The 18,601-nt window shown below is 42.6% G+C and overlaps 1 protein-coding gene across 2 annotated transcripts; it reads right to left on the bottom strand.

The window, feature by feature from the left end:
- Nucleotides 1-26: 26 nt before the first annotated feature.
- mfsd4aa (major facilitator superfamily domain containing 4Aa) lies at nucleotides 27-18,538 on the bottom strand. Of its 2 annotated transcripts, none has more exons than XR_009704813.1 (10): nucleotides 18,042-18,538; nucleotides 11,032-11,230; nucleotides 8,169-8,402; nucleotides 5,089-5,251; nucleotides 4,497-4,612; nucleotides 3,928-4,101; nucleotides 2,817-2,964; nucleotides 2,463-2,688; nucleotides 2,251-2,357; nucleotides 27-1,552 (listed from the first exon to the last, which is right to left on the bottom strand). XR_009704813.1 is itself a non-coding variant. In XM_061219974.1 (10 exons), exons 1-10 carry the CDS (start codon nucleotides 18,269-18,271, stop codon nucleotides 1,549-1,551), a joined length of 1,446 nt encoding a protein of 481 aa, XP_061075958.1. In that variant the 5' UTR covers nucleotides 18,272-18,538; the 3' UTR covers nucleotides 27-1,548. The 2 variants fall into 2 exon arrangements, 1 of the variants encoding a protein (XP_061075958.1); XM_061219974.1 differs by having other exon boundaries at nucleotides 2,618-2,688.
- Between the last annotated feature and the right edge of the window lie 63 nt (nucleotides 18,539-18,601).

Raw genomic sequence — 18,601 nt, 5'->3', positions numbered from 1 at the left:
ATGGACTTGAACATTCATCTGTTTCAGCATATTCACCCTTTATTACTAAAGTGCTCGACATACAGCCCATTGGGAGGTACAATAAAATAACCGCCTTCCATTTCTAAGACGGACCTGCTAGGACCATTGCATATTTTAGGCACACTTAAACTAGGATTGCACTCAAGTCTTATCCTCACTGGAGATATAGTTATGAGCTGTTTGATCTGCACTTCGTTGTACGTCGCTCTGGATAAGAGCGTCTGCTAAATGCCATGTAATGTAATGTAATGTAACAATAGATGCTAATAACCGTTAATGACATTACACTGACCGCTCCCCTTCAGAAAAGCATTTTGTTTCCAGAACGGCCTTTTACAGGAGTAGAGTTGTGTTTGATATGAGTCTTCCCTAAACAGACTGAGCAGGTCGTACACCTGGCACACAGCTGTCGAATGGCCTTCACAGGTCACTGGTGACCTGGGATCAGCCGAACGTTATGACTGGCATTCCGATGTGGGATGAAAAATTGGAATAAAATAAGGGAACAGGTGTGTCACCCTTCATTGACCTTGCACACAATCAGCATCTGGCAGAGAATAGGGTGATATTTGTCTCAGAAAGTTTACTTCCTCACAGCTCCCCTGTATGTCAGTCCTCTGTGTATCAGTCTGAATATCAGATACAAGGTCTTCCAGAAAGCAAAATGGTATTTGCTAGAAAGAAACGCTTTAACCCTTAGAGTAGTTTTAATTTTTTCTAGAAAGTGTTCTAGTCAGTGTTCTAGAAATACATTCCTTTCAATCACCAGTAGTGACTGTGACATCAGCATTAGAATTCTCAGTTAAGAACACTCTAATGTTTAATTCACCATAAAGACCCCTGAAACAACTGGTGTAATGAAGCAGCGTTGGTAATCCTGCATTGAAATATCAATACAATGCTTTAGTTTTCTTTGAAAAATATTATGAAAATGATAATTCTACATCAAATAAATTATACCGCATATTTATCTTCGACCGTCCACAAAAAGATAATATCTTTTTTCTTATGCTGCAACATATTGTAAATGTGTGACAGCTTTGTTAAATATAGTGAAATACAGGAGATTCCACTGCAATGTATTTTTTAAAATATGGTTGAATATCGGAAATCAGGAATAAGTTGCATATTTGGTGATGTATTTTACTGTGTTGCAATTTTTACAAACTTAATAATATATTGCACTAAACTCCATTACATTAAGTGTAAGAAACAATTTTCCTTGGGCAGGTGGTACTTGTACAAGCTGTTCATCGTAAAAAAAAAAAAGAATTCCCAAGTTAATTATGTGAGACGTCATAATTGCACATTGAAATTTACAAAGAGGATGAAATATTGTATAATATAATATGAATGTCTGTCAATGTTTCCTCCTAACAGTAGGGGGCACTGTGTCCCCACACTTGAGTCTGCTGCACAGGTGACACTGCTTCAGCTCTCCTGCATCTTGTGCTGCCCGTTTCATTGCGTCTTCCCTCTCACCGTCTCACCATCATTAAGTTTTCATCCTGGGTGCCTTCTTAACCGCTACCTGCCAAATATTCCACATAAAATACGTTTAAAATGCAATTAAAATTTCAGCATGGCCACTAAGCAATATATAAAAATGCACACAGTTGTTTAAATATCAATTTGAACACAAAGCAGCCTACCTCATCTCAACCATGCATAATGCCCTTAAGAGATAGAAGAGATATTCTGAAGACAAGACTTATTGCTTGAATAAAAGCTTTTGGATGATATTTGTATGACATCTAGTTATTAAAATTGCCTTTTCTGAATGGAGGAGTTGATACCGTGTGTGTGTGTGTGTGTGTGTGTGTGCATATGCTTGTGTGTGTGGACCCATGTGCACATGCTTGTGTGTATGTGTGTGTGTAAGTGTGTGTGTAAGTGTGTGCGTGTGTGTGTATGTGTGTGTGTGTGCACCCATGTGCACATGCTTGTGTGAGTGTGTGTGTGAGTGAGTGTGTGTGTGAGTGAGTGTGAGTGTGTTTGTGTGAGAGTGTGTGTGTTTGTGTGAGAGTGTGAGTGTGTGTGTGAGTGTGTGTGTGTGTGTTTGTGTGTGAGTGTGTTTGTGTGAGTGTGTGTGTGAGTGAGTGTGTTTGTGTGAGAGTGTGTGTGTGAGTGTGTTTGTGTGTGAGTGTGTTTGTGTGAGAGTGTGTGTGTTTGTGTGAGAGTGTGAGTGTGTGTGTGTGAGTGAGTGTGTGTGTGTACAGGCACGCGTACCTGTGCATGTGACGGAACAGCAGTAGAACACAGAAGAGGATGAATCCGACGCTGGCGATGACCATGGTACAGAGGAGGAAGCTGTAGCTGCCTGTACGGTGCATGAACTGGGAGAGAGAGGGACAGTCAGAGTGCAGCGCCCTGCCAAGGCATGTCTCGAATAGGAGCCATCACAATCTCACCCCTTAATGTTTAGAAAAAAATCATCTTACCCTCCGGTCGCTTCAGTTACATTACACAGCTATAAACAGACAGGAGTTAGAGCGCCCAGCTGTTAAATGGGCCAGAGAAATTGAGCGTGAGCCGCGCGTTGCAGTTGGGAGGACGGCGGCGTTGCGTTGATCTTCAGCGAGGTCGCGGACCTTACCGAGCCTACGACCACCTGAAGGACCATCTCGCCCGACCCAGCGCACGTCACGACGAACGTGGTCACGCAGCCTGAGAGGAGAGAGGGCCCAGATTACCCACCGTGTTCCACCCAAAGGTCATCTCCATGGCAACACAAAGGGATGAATCTATGGAGGGAGTCCCTGATTGGAGGACGGCGGATGCGGACGGAGACACACCTTGGTAGTCCAGGGTGTCCTCGGCATAGGCCAGCATGCAGGGGAAGACGCTGCTGAGGAATAGACCCAGGAAAAACGTCCCCACAAACAGGAACATGCCATGAGTGTGGAGGAGGAGGAGGAGCAAGGTGGTAATGACCATGCCAGCCTGAGAGAGAGAGGGTGCAAGTGGGAAAGAAACTAAGAAAGAAACTAAATTCAAAGGGGAAAATAAACCGGTATAGATTCAACCAAAAATGCATCTATTCATGTTTGCCTTCAAATTCATTTTCTCCAGGTTTTATTTGCAATCCTTTTAAGAGTAGGTTTTCTTGAAAGTCAGTGTTCTAGAACTCTGCTGCTTTCAGTTACGTGATCGTGTCATCAGCATTAGAAGCTTGAGTCTAATCAGATAGTTGTGATCTTACTCCTTGTGAAGAGTTAATCTCTCCCAAGCTGTCAGTGTTGTGTAATGTTCTTTATTACTGTGCTGAAGCGTGGATTATGATAGGTACTATCTGGCAAAACAGACAGGATCTCTGAAGACTCTCCTGATTATGTCTTTAAGACCGCATCCTTAAAATGCCCTCTAGCAGCCTTCTGCAGACAGACAGTCTACCCTGCTTGCGTCCGCCCCCCCCCCCCCAACTTTATTCAGACACGGGGAGACAGACAGGGCAGTAACAGGTATAAATCCACTCGCAGTGCAAAGTGCCAAAGGGTAAAGAGTTACAGAAATCCAACTATTTTGCCACAGCTACAACCAGGGTTACGTCTGCATTAAACAATCTCATCAGCCATCTTCTGTTGTTCATTGTCTGCCAAAAATGGCACCTTCGCTTAACTTTAAGAAACTGAAAATGCCGTACAAACTTTCTGTTTTGGAAGTGTCTACCATCTTTGCTCTCTGAGAGGCAGAAAAGAGGAAGTGGGTTGTTAGCATTTTGCATTTTACGTGCAAAATAGCAATCGGATTTCACTCCGGCTAACCGGAGACGCATCTGACTAGTAGTGCAAATGCAATGTGGCTAAATCATACCCAGACACAATCTAGATACCATTGGCATGAAACTACCAGGTGCACTCATTTTTGATTTGTGGCTGTGTTTGTAAGCATTACAGTGGAAGTTACCAGGTTGCCGATGAGCATATGGACTGGCCGGACCCTGCAGGACATGGGGACAGAGATCAGCCGCCCCACGGTGATGGCCGCCCAGAAGACGCTGGACAGGTACCCCGCTGTCTTGTGCTTCAGAGCCAGGGGAGGGTCCACAGCGTAGCTGTAAACAAAGACCGAATACACCCCCTGCAGGAAACTAGAGTTAGTAGTGCATTGCATTACATTGCAGCTATTATCAGACTTGCAGGACTAAGACTAAGAAGGGAGCAATCCCACCTGCAGCAATGTGGGGTTAAGGGCCTTGCTCAAGGGCCCAACAGCTGTGCAGATCTCACTGGGGCTACACTACCAACTTTCCAGGTCCCATTCATGCCATTAGACTGCAGGCTGCCCCATATGTGTTTGGACTGAAGCATAGATGCTGCCTCAATTGTCAATCATAACCAAGTTAATATGATTATGACTTTTTCATGGTACACATTGGAGCCAATGTTACAATGTCCACACAATCCTATTCATTGACAGACATACAGGCAGAGGAAACTATGGTGAATTGGTACAGTAGGTTCGTAATCACTCACTATAATGCCGTCTGTCATGAAGACGACCAGTCCACCCAGGATGTGGACTCCAGTAGAGAACGGGGACAGTGTGTGGACCGGCTTGTTCCGGCAGCAGCTAAAAAGACCCCCATGGCCTGAAAGGACCATGAAAAGGGTACCAGTCACCAACGGACCACAATCCACCAGCAATCCACCGTTTAAGGTGTTGCTTCCAGGATGCAGGTCTGGTTTGTGTAACCTGGCTTCTCTAGCTGTATTTGGTCAAACCTAGTCTCTCACAATTTTTAATCTTGAGTTTGATGATAAAAATTAAACCCTGGAAAAGTTTGGTCAGTTCTAACAAGCTAGGTTTTGACAGACTAGCTCCATATGACCAGCTCAAGCTATGTTTTGAAACAACTGGCGGCTGGTAATTTCAAGATGGTCATAGCAGGGATTTTACAGCAGGGTTATGGCTCGACTATAAGACACTCTTTCAGCGCTGCAGACTGGCTTCTGGAAGAGCATTTACAAAACACTTGTAAATACAATGAATGCCTCTCATTTACCCATTAAAGCTTCCCATCCACCCAGCCGTACAGCGTTGTGTCATGGGGGAACTCGTCCTTACCCTCGGTGTGCAGGTTTTTGGGCTCTTCCTCGCCCGGGCCTGCAGCCCATGTCTTCATGTCGACGCCCTCCTGGTCCAGCAGACGGGGGCTCCTGGCCCTGCAGCAGCAGGATAGAGCTCTCTCCCGGTGCAGGAGAGCCAAGACCACCAAGGGCACCGGCAGCTGGAGCACACATACTGTAAACCAGGGCTCTCAAACTCATTACATTATATTTCAGCACTGGTCTACAGCCCTGGTCCTGGACAGCTACAGGTTCTGCTGGTTTTTGTTGTTACTCTGCACTTAATTAATCTATTAAAAGCAGTTGATTACACAGCTAACTCACCTCACCTGGTTACTGGGGTCTCAACAGCATGCTGATTTTAAGGTGAAAGCAAAAACCAGCAGACCCAGTAGCTCTCCAGAACCAGGGTTGGAGACCACTGTATTACAGTTCTTAAACTGACACAGTTGATTTAGACAAAGCAGGGGACAATCCCCCCTGGATCAATGCAGGGTTAAGGGCCTAATTGTGGCTGCAACAGGGCTTGAACCACCAACCTTCCGGGTCCCAGTCATGTACCTTAGCCACTAGCCTACAGGCTGCCCCATTGTCACAGAGGGCAATGTGTATGCAGATTCATTCCAACCAATTTATGCTGCCTTAATTTATTCCAATTACTCATTCAGCCATGTACATTTAACTGCATTAAAGCACAGAATATAATAACAGTTGGCATTTAGACTTAGAAATAACATATTCCACTTTATATACATTACTTGCAAACATACAGCCCTAATTCAGCAAATAATTGAACTAATTATAGAATCAAGATTGGAGGCTGGAATAAAAACCAGCATACACACGGCCCTCCATAGGACGCAGTTTGAGACCACTGCTGTAAACAGTTAATGGACTGCATTTATATTATAGCACTTATTCCAGCAACTGCAGCTACACAAAGTGCTTTACAATTAATGCGTCACACACACACACACACACACACACACACACACACACACACACACACACACACACACACACACACACACACACACACACACACACACACACACACACACACACACACACACACACACACACAGTCAACACCAATCACAAAAGACAGCCATGCCTGGCGCCAAGCAGTTTGTGGAATGCAATTATGAGTTAGGTGGCTTGCTCAAGGACAATACTTCAATTTCAACCCTTTTTTCGCAGAGGGCCGGGTACAGCATGTGCAAGTCAGATGCACCCTCTTGCTAACATTATTCCAAGGTGTGATATTACACTCCTCATCCAGAAAGCTTAGTTTCCTCTTGCTCATTCACCGCCTCATTTCCTGCTGTGTGTATTGAGCTGAAACCATTTTAAGAAGGTCTCTGTAGAGAGAGACACGGTGCATTGTGGGTAAAAAGTCACACTGTATTGCTCGCTTGTCCTTTCGTACCCTGCCCAGACTTGGTTGGTGAAACCCTTGTCCATCATTGGTTCCTGCTGTCAGGGCATTTTAATTTAGAATCTGGGAAAAGGGGTTTCCAGTAGCACTCCACCATACTGACACTGAAAGATTGAAGGATTTTACCGCAGTGGGTACATCCAATATTTGCTCTGGTCTCATTTCTGCCTGAATTTGCCAGGATTCAGTCTGTCACTTGTGTAATTGGATGTGACAGATTTCACACCTTATTGCCTTTCATAAAAACAAAAACAAACATTACTATTGTGAATGAGTATGAGCTTTCCAGCTGAATTGTTCAAACCTTGTAAAATGACATTTGATTGAACCAATTCATTTTCTGTTCCAGTTTCTGAACAAACACATGCTGTCAAATACAACCAGGTAAGACAGGACTTCTGGAGGACCCATCACTGTTTAAGAAGGACAGTATACCTGGTTCCCTGCCACCACCGTATTGGTTTTAAGGGTAAACCATTAAGTCCCATAAGACCCTACAAGGTCTTGTCTGAATACCCACTCGCACCCCCCCCCCACCCCACCCCACCCCACCCCACACACACACACACACACACACACTTTTTTTCAACAGGATGACACCTGACACATACTGTAGATAAGGAGGAAATGGCCACCCATACAGCATTTCTGCAGGCCCTGGCTCTGTTCTCCCCGGACTGTCTTACCAAGGTGCATTGACGCAATATCTAGCTACGACCAGCAACTGGCAATGAAGCCGATTCGATGCCGACCATTCGGCGAATTTAACTTTCCTCTCACGTCCTGTCTCAGTCTGCTCTGTGACTCATCTGATTTTTTTTGGAACACTTTTTCCAAACCCTCGCATCCCACTCCACCCTCCCGGAAGACTAATTAGCACGGAGGAAGCCACCCTCCTTAATCCCCGGCACAGCCTGCTGTGCCAGTTGCTCTGGGCACAATCATCCGGTTGTTTTGTTATTCAGATCCTGCTGGGTAGATCCACTACACACAATCCGACAGAGGGCTGACCCAAGAATTCATGTGCACACACTAAACTACTTATTTTAATCCAAGCTCTGCTGAAACAGCTCAAGCTAGGTTTTGAAACAACTGCTAGATGGTTGACCAGTTCAGACCAGCTCCACACTCAACACGGTTTGACCAACTCAAGCTATGTTTTGAAACAGCTGGTAGCTGGTCATTTCAAGCTGTCATTTCTTAGTTTTTTTATTTTTAATAAATTTGCAAAAATTTGCAAAAAACTTATTTCATGTTGTCATTATGGGGTGTTGTGTGTAGAATTTTGAGGGAAAAAAATTAATTTATTCCATTTTGGAATAAGGCTGTAACATAACAAAATGTGGGAAAAGTGAAGCGCTGTGAATACTTTCCAGATGCACTGTAGACTAGTAAAAATTATAGTCATATTTCTAAAAACATTTTCTAAAAAGGGCTAATAGTTGACATATAGAAACAATGGACTTTCCAATGAGAAAGAAGACAACAAATAAATGCATATATTTCTGAACATGTATAGGCTATAAGATGGCTCAAGACTGTCTGTAAAATTAAAGGCAAACAATAAATAAATGTCACATGCTCTACACTGCATTGGGCTGCTAAATGGGACACGTTTACATTCAGGCAGTGGCTCTTACGCTGATGATGGCCATGATCCAGAAGGCGTAGGCGACCTGAGTGACCACGATGCCCTCCGTAAGCAGGTGGTAGTGGGACCAGTTGTGAGCGGTGTTCCTGCCCAGGGTTTTCCTCAGGTGCCGAAGCTCGCTGGTGGCATTCGCCGCTCCCAGGACGCAGTTAGTCTCTGATAGGAAGGGCTCGGCAATGAGGGGGCTCACCAGGGCGCCCAGGCCAATGAAGAAGTGAAGAACCTGGGGCGGGGGAGGGGGTAGGTTGGAACAACGATTTTAGAGGAACAATGTAATAACAACGGTGTAAAGCATAGACCGCAATATAACATTCTATGATACAGTAGTGTGTAAAACCTTGGGCACCCCGGGTCAAAAAGCCTTTTACTATGAATATCTAAGTGAAAAAAATGAAAACCTGACCGCTAAATGGTACACTTTTTATTTTATGTTTTTACAATTTCAAAATAATAAAAAAAGGAAAATGGCCCTTTGCAAAAGTTTGGAAACTGTCAGTACCTTGTCACTCCTCCTTCGGGCAAACATGACAGCTTGTAAACACTTCCTAGCCAGCTAAGAGTCTTTCAATTCTCACTTTTGGAATTTTTCCCCATTCTTCCTGGCATAACACCTCTAACTCAGAAATATTCTTCAGCCTCCTTGCATGTACGGCATGTTTGAGATCTCTCCACAGATGTTCAATAATATTCAAGTCTGGGGACTGTGGTGGCATTCCAAAACCATCATCCTTTCCTGGAGGTACTTCATGGTCGATTTTAGGGTATGCTTTGGATCATTGTCTTGCTGGAAAACCCAACCTCTCTTCAACTTCAATGTCTGAACCCATTCTCCCTTCCACTCGCACAATATTTCCTGTGCCCCCAGCTGCTACACAATTCCAAAGCATAATGAATCCACCTCCATGTCTCACAGTCGGCGTTCTTCTCTACAAAGGCTTCACCTTTTTTTTTTTTTCCCAAAAGATACCTGGTGGCCAAACACTTTTGTTTCATCAGTCCAAAGAACATTGTTCCAAAAGGCTTCAGGCTTCTCAATGTTCTCTTTTGCATACACCAAATGCTTAATTTTGTCGTAGAAATGGTTTCTTTCTGGCAACTCTGCCATGTATGTCTTTGTTGTTTAAAGTACATTGTGTTGTTTTCCTGTAAACAGCTAGACCTATGCGTGCTACTCTTTTGCAGTGATATGTGGGTTCTTGTGAGTATTTCTCACCAGGTCTTGGGACATTCTATCTAAGTTCTTAGTTTTCCAGACCTTGCATTGACTTCAACGGTTCTGTTTATCTTCCATTTTCTAATAGTGGAAATAGGTAGGTTGAAACATTGAGAGAGTTTTTGCAGCGTTCTCCTTCTTGGTGGAAATGAACCATCTTCATTCTGAAATCCTTTGACAACCCATGGTTGTTAACACCAGAGAGAACAGCCACTGCAGTTGGATACTTTAGAAGGCACAGAGTTACTTCAGAATAAAAAGTTCAGCCGTGAAATTATACTCACCTGACTCACTGAAGCCCTAACAAGTAAATAACCTGGGTCTGGGTCTTAGTAATAATCTTTTTAAAAAGTAACCAAAAGGGTTCCCAAACTTTTGCACAGGGCCCTTTTCTGTTATAATATATAAACAGTTAAATATTTAAATAAAAAACATGATTTAAAATGTGCAGAAAGATCTCCTTTAACTCAATCACATACAGATGAATTGTAAGAGACATTTAAACCAGGGGTGCACACATTTTTTAACCCCACTGTAATAATAATAATAATAATGATAATAGCAAATAGTTAGAAAGGCAACTTACAGTTGATTAGGCTAAGCATGGGATGAGAAGAAAGCCCCCCTGGAGCAACACAGGGTTAAGAGCCTTGCTCAAGGGCCAACCAGCTGCACTGATGTTATTGTGGGGATGTTATTGAACCACCAACCTTCCAGGTCCCAGTCATGTACCTTAGCCACTAGGCTACAAGTTGCCCCATATGACTTCTTGATGCCATTAAAGATCATAAATGTTCCTTAAAGCTCAAGGGTTGGTAACCCTTTACCTGAACCAAATTCCCAAATTGAATCTCTCCATCTCCACCACTTTATCCACTTTTCCATTGACTGGCCAGGCTACCTCTCCACATGGTGCCTCTGAAACAGCAGAGAGCTGCACAGTACTGGTAACAGTGTACAGCAGGAGATAAAAAGAAGTTTGAACATAATGTCAAATTTTTAAATAAAAGTTCAATTTGAAAACTGACTGCAATACTGAGGTTTGCTTGAGGGAATTCATGATATATTCAAAATAGTTTTCAAGTTTTCTGTTTTAACTTTTTACAAATTTTATAATTTAAAAAACAAACAAAATTTAAATAGGTTTTTTGAAGGCATCTAGGATTGTACTACAAGGAATTTCATAAACCCAGAGCCAGTATTCCGTTGTGCCAAGTACCAATGTGCCAGCTATTATTATCAGTCTGAGAGTGTGCCTGCTGTATCAATCCCTTTCCCTGGCGAGCGCCCTTCACACATCACATTTTTACAAATATAATCAGAAAACAAACAAACTACAGACCCAAATTAAATATAGCCTGAATGTTAAACATTAACCTAATGCTAACTTCAATTCATTTCAAAGAAAATTAGGCAACCATTCTTTGTGCATTTATGAATTAAAAAGGTGTTTTAAATAAACACTTTAGGTGAATACATTTTTGATTGAGTTACAGACAGACCATAATATCGGCTGAATTGGACTGTACATTATGGTCTTATTTAGTGTTGCTTGTACAGGTCTCACATTTAACAGGTATTTAGTATTTTGAATGTGACATCACTCCTCAGGCCCGAGCAACCCCAGGGGCCCTCTAACCTGCAGGAATACAGCGGAGTCCTTCTGGTAGATCTTCACCAGCTGAAAGTTAGCGATGGTATCGATGATGCCCATAGCCAGCCCGCCTGTCGCCAGGGCGACGGCCAGTAGTAGGAGGCTGTGGCACAGGGGCACGATGGCAAACACCACGGAGATGAGCAAAGTGCAGGTGAAGAGGGCTGACAGGGCACATTTTTGGCTGAGGGACACAGAAGAGGAGGGCACTGTTACTAGGTGCAGCGGAACCCCAACACACAACATCGGTGCTGTCCAACCCGTTCCTGGAGGATCTACGGTCCTGCATGTTTTCACTCCAACCTTAACAAAGCACACCACATTCAATAGCAAGAGCAGGGCATCTCAACCCTTTCCTAGAGATTTACGGTCCTGTAGGTTTTCACTCCGACCCTAACAAAGCTCGCCTCATTCAACATCTAGAGCAGGGCCGCCCAACCCTGTTCCTGGAGATCTTCCATCACGTAGGTTTTCACTCCAACCCTAAAAAGGCACACCTCATTCAACAGCTTGAGCAAATGGAAAGTTTAAAGAAGCATTTGCCTGTTTTCCTTCCCTTTACTCCGTACAAAAACTAGACAGTTCAGTTTTGATGATACACACCTTAGGCAGAGTAGGTAAATTGTAGTAAAATACAGTGACACGTTCGTGTTATTATGTTGCATATGTATAATTATTATTATGTTGCATATGTATTATTATTATGTGATTAGCTTAAAAGGGCAGATGATGAATATGAGTATTCTGTGAAGGCATGCAGAGATGCCAGTGAACAAAGTCATTAATTGTATCCAGAATGCACTGTGCATACAATTTCTACTTCTTGTTTTTATCAGCTACTATTGAAATGTATACCTGCATCTCTAAAGGGTGTGCAGTATTTGCTCAAAACCTAGAGCAGCATTATCTGAAGTACATCCTAGGACATAGAAACCATCTTGCTAATCTGAGAAAATCCATCTACTTAAGAGTTAAAAAAAATGGCTAAGTAAGGTATTGCAAAATATAAACTTAGATTCTCAGAAGAGCTGAAGAATTCTGATTTGAAAGACGCCACCATTAGTGTTTCTGCCTGCCTGGTTCAAGGCTGCTCAAATGTGAAATGCCAAAATGAGTCTGAACAGGTGCGACTAACAAAGTTGTGTAACTTAATAGTGCTTAAGGTCACCGTGATTAGATGAACCAGGTAGAACACACCTGCAACCACACCAGCCTCTCGTCTAGGCACGTCTGGTTTACAGATTTGCACCTTAGCACCAACAAGCTCTAAAACTGGGGCGTGTATCACAAAGCAGGATCAGCGAGTTACTGTAGCTGGATAACTGCACTGAGTAAAACCTGGAACCCTCCCAAATCTGGAACATGGACTGAAGTAAAGAGCAGTTCTGGGTTTTACTGAGTGCAGTTACCCAGCTAACTCAGTAATCCTGCTTTGTGATACAGGCTCCAGATTTTTATTGTATTAAAGCCTGGTTCCTTTGTCTGTATCCTACTAAATACTACTGAATACTAACATTGAGGATAAGGACAGAAATTAAAGCTAAGGCTGTGTCTGGAACTGCTTACTTGCCTACTACTGAGTATATAAATTGAGTACACTAGATGAGAAAGTTAAGTAGGTGAACATTTCTTTAAATGTAGGGTACTTAAAATCCCTGTGCGATATACAGTACATATTTCCAGTGTTTTGAGTGGGGTCTTCTGTCTTCTGTGTCCCCCAAAAAATGTACCGTCTACTGGATATACTGGCGACTGTCTGACTTATCCTCCATACTATTTTCTAACTGTACTCAGGAAATGTACTTAACTACCCTGGTCCTTGTACTTAACTACCCCGGCCTCGACCTCTTCGATTTATTGGACTGTGATTGGACCCAAAGACAACTCTGCCTCTTCATCTCGTTGGGACCTCCTAATAAGTATGGTTTACTTCCTGGGAACTGTGCTTCTAAATACTCTCAGCGAAACCCCTGAAATGTGTACTTCATCCTGGCATTTTAAGTATACTAGTATACTACTAAGTATACTATTCACTTACTTAACAAACTTTCTCATCCTGTGTGCTCACGGTCTGTATTCGGGAGCACACTGCATACTAAAATAAGTCGCAGTATGTTTTGTAGACAGTACATATTTTGCTGGAACAGGAGGCCATTTTGTACTATATGCGGCCTAAATGTCTCACAGGTCACATATTGAGGAAACAAAGATGGCTCCCCATACAACCCTGTCTCCTCCCCCACACAGGGCAGCCGTGCAGAGGAGGGGCAGGCTGATATTAGGATGGTAATTTATTCATTCCACTCATTCAGGGTGACTTAGAGAAAATTGAAATTATAGAGCTGAATATCAATAACACAGAGGCCAGTACATTATAACCTGGGGACACAAGGCATCAGATGCTGAGCCATTTATCTAACAAACCCTTACGTAATTCCAGTATGAATCATCAATTATCACTACTTTTTGGTTTGTATAGTTTATGTGGAGTTAAAAAAATAATAATAAATGCACTACTATGTACATAAATCAGTCAGGCAGTCTTCAAATGGATAGTTCTTCATGCAGACAAATCACTCACTGCATTCTGTAACTTGGAAAAACTACTAAAATGATATTTAAAACAAAACAAATGTGTCTAAATGATTCAGACACAAAAGTGCCAAGACATATTTGAATAGCTTTTGCATGCTTGTGTTTCATCTTCAAAACTTGAGTAAAATAATTACATTCAACTGGATTTACCAGATAAAATCCCATTTTCTTTGTAAAGTTGCCACATTCTTTCTCTTGCCAGAGGCTCCCCCTGTCCCTGTAATTGCCTTAGCTGGATCAATGTCAGGGCCGGTGTACCAAAGCACATCTTCTTGAATAATTTAGAGAAGGCAGCTCGACATCCTGAAGGGACATTGGAGGACAACGTCTCTGTGCAGTTTTTCTTAAGAGCTGCTGCTGTATAATAAGGCAACCAACCCACTGAAGGCTTGCATGCAATATAGTAATTTCAGAAAGCAATGTTTGTCTACTGCAGACTGTCCTTTAAGCATATCTTGTGTTTCAGTACTACAGAACCTTGGACAATAGTTGTGTCTCAAACCGACCACTACAGGTACTTTCCTATATAGTGGACTAGCCATTTGCTAGAAGCTCTAGTTAGTCCAATATAGGGAACTACTGGCCCATGTGACACACAGGTTGAACCTCACTGTCTGGACTTGCGGAATATGGACTCATAGACTCATAATGGGTCCATGAGTGGATAAAGGCTTAAGGGTTTACAAAGCGTGAAATAGGACAAAACCTCTGAAATCACCCACATTCACAACATGATGCAACCTCAAATGTATATGACGAGAGAGGAAGAGGCGAGTCATCCACCATCTTAACAAGGCAAACAAGAGCAGTAACTAGCCGGGGGGGGGGGAATTAACGCGCGTGTCTGAGACATGTTTACAGAGCAGCTTTGAAGTAAGTGAATGCTAATGACATGAGGGAAATGGCATAAGAGGGGGGTGAGTGAGAAGAAAGGAATGTTGTTTGTTTATCGCAAGTTCATGCAATGTGTCATGCATTTACAGTATGAATATGGCTGGGTGTCTGCTACGGAACATATCTGCTGAAGTTGAGGAGCAGTTACAGCATATTGTTCGTAAGTGAACCATGCAAAGGACATGCAAATTTCACTTACCAACACAGTAAAACATCAGCACCTGCATTTTCTGCACCTGTGACCTGAACTGAACTTTGGGTAATTATCTCAGCCTATGTTTGCAGTGATGCAAGAGAGCTGGTTGAGGGGGCAACAAGTCAAGGGTACAAGAGCATTCGCTAAAGTGCCGTTTTGACTGTGGGACAGCCCTACGCCTTCATGGACTTGAAGGAAAGGCACTTTTGAGTCACCCCCTGGTTCCAATTTACCTCCTGATCACCCAGTCTAAGTTCTGAGTTAGGCTTAGTTATCAGTGTCATTTCACAAAGGCCACTGACACCAGGCAGGCAAAACAGAGCATATGAAAAAGCAGCAGGTGTGGGACACAATATTGGTCTGATCTGGGTCACTGGAGCAGTACACAATAATGATTGATTATCAATAATAAATCATCACCACTTAAAGGAATATCACTCATCAGTTGGGCGCACAAACTGAGATACTTTGAACTGCCACATTTGCATTACAAATAAAATATATTTCATCAGGACACTTCAATCAACAAACTGTGCTGCAGCATTTGAGACAACATTTGAAAACAAGACAATACTATAAAGACCGAGACACACTCATTGAGCACTTTATTAGGAACATCTGTACACCTACTTATTCCTGCGATTATCTAATCAGCCAATCCTGTGGCAGCAGTACAATGCATTAAATCATGCACATATGGGTCAGGAACTTCAGTTAATGTTCACATTAACCATCAGAATGGTGAAAGAAATGTGAGCTCAGTGATTTCAACCATGGCATGATTTGTGGGTATGATTTTCACGCAGAACATTCTACAAAACATCCAGTGAGCAGCAATTCCTTGTTAATGAGATAGTTTTGACCAGTCCTTGGACCTAACAGGAAGGTGACAGTAATGCAAATAACCATGCATTACAACAGTGGTATGCAGAAGAGCATCTCTGAACACACAAGCATCAACCCTCTAAGTGGATAGGCTACAGCAGCAGAAGACGTAGTAAGTCTAAATATTAGGCATTTATTATGCTTATTTAAGTGCTCACTGAGTGTAATTGTCCTTTGAAATGGTATGACATTGCAGTCAAATATAATTTGAATGTGGTTAGCTCAGCCATGCTTTCACGATAAAGCAACGCAATGCCTGCTTTTAAGCCAGCACTTTAATTTCCTCACTGTTGAGGGAGAGTCAGAGGGCCAAACAGCCACTATCCCCTCACTGAAATTTGGCTCAAATTTGGTTCTGGAACAAACTTTGTAGAAAATTGCAACTTTTGCAAATGCATAAAATGTCCACAAGTCCAGAGAATGGGATTCAACCTACAGAGGGAACTAGTGGGGCGGCCTGTAGCATAGTGGTTAAGGTAAATGACTGGGACACGCAAGGTTGGTGGTTCTAATCCTGGGGTAGCCACAATAAGATCCGCACAGCCGTTGGGCCCTTGAGCAAGGCCCTTAACCCTGCAGGGGAGGATTGTCTCCTGCTTAGTCTAATCAACTGTACGTCGCTCTGGATAAGAGTGTCTGCCAAATGCCAATAATGTAGTGTAGTGTAGTGTAGTGTAGTGTCATGTAGTGGACCATTTCAGACACAGCCAGTGTCAGCCTCAGGGGCAGCAGCTGTGGCTAATCGCCAATCAGGCAGCTGCTCCCTGTTGCCTAGTTAACGGTCCAGATAAGGGCCTGGCTCAGAGGCTGGAGGGAGAGAGAGGGCTTTGTGCTGTGGAAGTTGGCTTCCATGAAGTTTGGTTGTTGTGTCTAGTTCTTGTTTGGCGAATCCTTCCTTTTAAGAGCAGCAAAGATGTGAACTTAGAGAGGAAATGGACATGTACAGGGAAAGTAAAAAAAAAAAGCTTAAAACATTTCCCTTAAAGGAATCAATTACTACTTTAAAAAAGAAAAGAAAAATAAAAACCCTTCCTTTAGTTGAGCTAAAGGGCTGATTAAACAGTGGTAAGCCACTGCTTTTCTTCAGTTTGTTTTGTATAAAATGAAATCTTCTACTACCTTTATTTTCCCAAAATCTTTTCACATTTTACTTTCACAGAGACACTTTCAGCTTCTTAATTTTAAAGACTTCTTAATGTTCTTCCCAAAGTGACACTTCCCTTTCAGAATATTATCAGCACTATAATGATCTATTTTTTTTTTCTTCACTGCATTTTGCATATTCAGTGGCTTCATTATGGATCCTTTTCATCATAATTGATATTTTGCTTTTTATGAGCCTTTACCCGGTGTGCATTTGGTATTACCAAGAAAATGATTTCCTGCATTTTTATACAGAGTCCTCTTGAAAGAGCCTGCATATTTCAATAAAAGGTGCCTGGTAGAAAATTAATATGTAATTGTGTGGTGGAATGTAACCTTTCCACTTTTCTTATTTGATGTGGCTGTTCCAGAGACACTGTCACGATGAAGTAATGACGGAAGTTAAATAGACTTTTGCTGTACTGTTTACAGACGGGTTTCACTGCAGTTATATTACTGTACATTTTCCCAGCGAGTCTCCAGCCTTATACACACACCCACACACCCACCGAGGAAGCGGAGAACAAAACAGGAGGGCTCATGTGATTGTATGCAGCGTCCTGCTCAACTAGGATGCAGAGCAGCATAAAAAATTTCCAGGGAAATTTCCACATAAATATTCAGAGGCAATAAATTATTACTTTGTTTTCTTTATTGGGAGACAATGTAAAAAAAAAAAAAAATGTCCATTATCTCTCAGCAGCATTAAACCGGTTTGAAATATTCTAGGCACAATTAACATTTAAGTTTATTTTGTATAATGCAGCACAAAGCGCAGTCACCAAATAAAAATGAATGTAAAACTTAACTGTTACTTGGCTAACTTGTGGATTCCAATCACCATGTTTTTGTGTATTAAAGTTTCTAAAGCAATGCACGATTGCTTAGCATTCAAACTTTTGTGCTAATCCACAACTGAGTTACTGTGATTGTGCCAGTTTACTATGCTGACAGATTGATGGCAAGACCGCAGACTCCCTCACCCCCAATAATGTTTTTGCTACTGTTCCTGTTACACATTTTTGCATTTGTAGAAGGAGCATTAATCCAGAGCGACTTGCATAAGGACACTATGCACACATTCTGGTTTAGGCAACGAATAACGTAGTAACAAGTAATCGGGGTCTCAACCGATAGTAGTTAATGCACACACCTTTCAACAAAGATGCCATGGTAGATGTGAGACGGCGAATACTAGTTATGCAGTCTTGAGTGTCAAAAAGTCTGAGACAGCCATAATGACGTGTCAAACTTCAGAAACGTCGATTTATAAAACACTCACGTTTCCTTGAAGAGTCCGCCAACCGAACTGCCGACGAGCAAAAAGAACTGCTGAGCGAAAAACACACAGGTGATCTCCTGCAGGGTGGACTGCGTCTGACACCTTAGGTCAAGCACTGTGGGACCGAGGAAGCTAATGGACAGTCCGAAGCTGAAGAACACGCTCCAGTAGGTCAGTGTATGCTGCCAGTTCTGTTTAAAAACGGTCCATATTCGCTCGTTAAACATCATGTGGTCAGAAGGGGTTTTGAGCGGAGAATGAAAACAAAACGCCAGACTGCACAGAACGAGCGCTTCTCCCCGAGGTGTCTGCAAGTATTTGCCTTCAAATAAGGTGTAAATTCTTTAGCCAATCAACGACTTGAATCGGACGCTGCGGCCTTCCGCCCTAGTGGAGTCTGACACCGTGGCATCGATGTTCCGAGTTCCATTTTTTATAGTAGGCTATACGTTTAAAAATACGGATTAGAGGGAGAAATTAAACTTGTATTTTGTAACTCTGAGCATTGTCTCTACTGCAGTCGAACTCCCTCTCCTGGGCGCTATATTCAGTGATGTTCA

This window comes from Conger conger, chromosome 14 (genome assembly GCF_963514075.1).
Source record: "Conger conger chromosome 14, fConCon1.1, whole genome shotgun sequence".
Lineage (NCBI taxonomy): Eukaryota > Metazoa > Chordata > Actinopteri > Anguilliformes > Congridae > Conger > Conger conger.
Note: the sequence above shows the minus strand (reverse complement) of the source record. Positions and strands in the feature narration are given on the sequence as shown.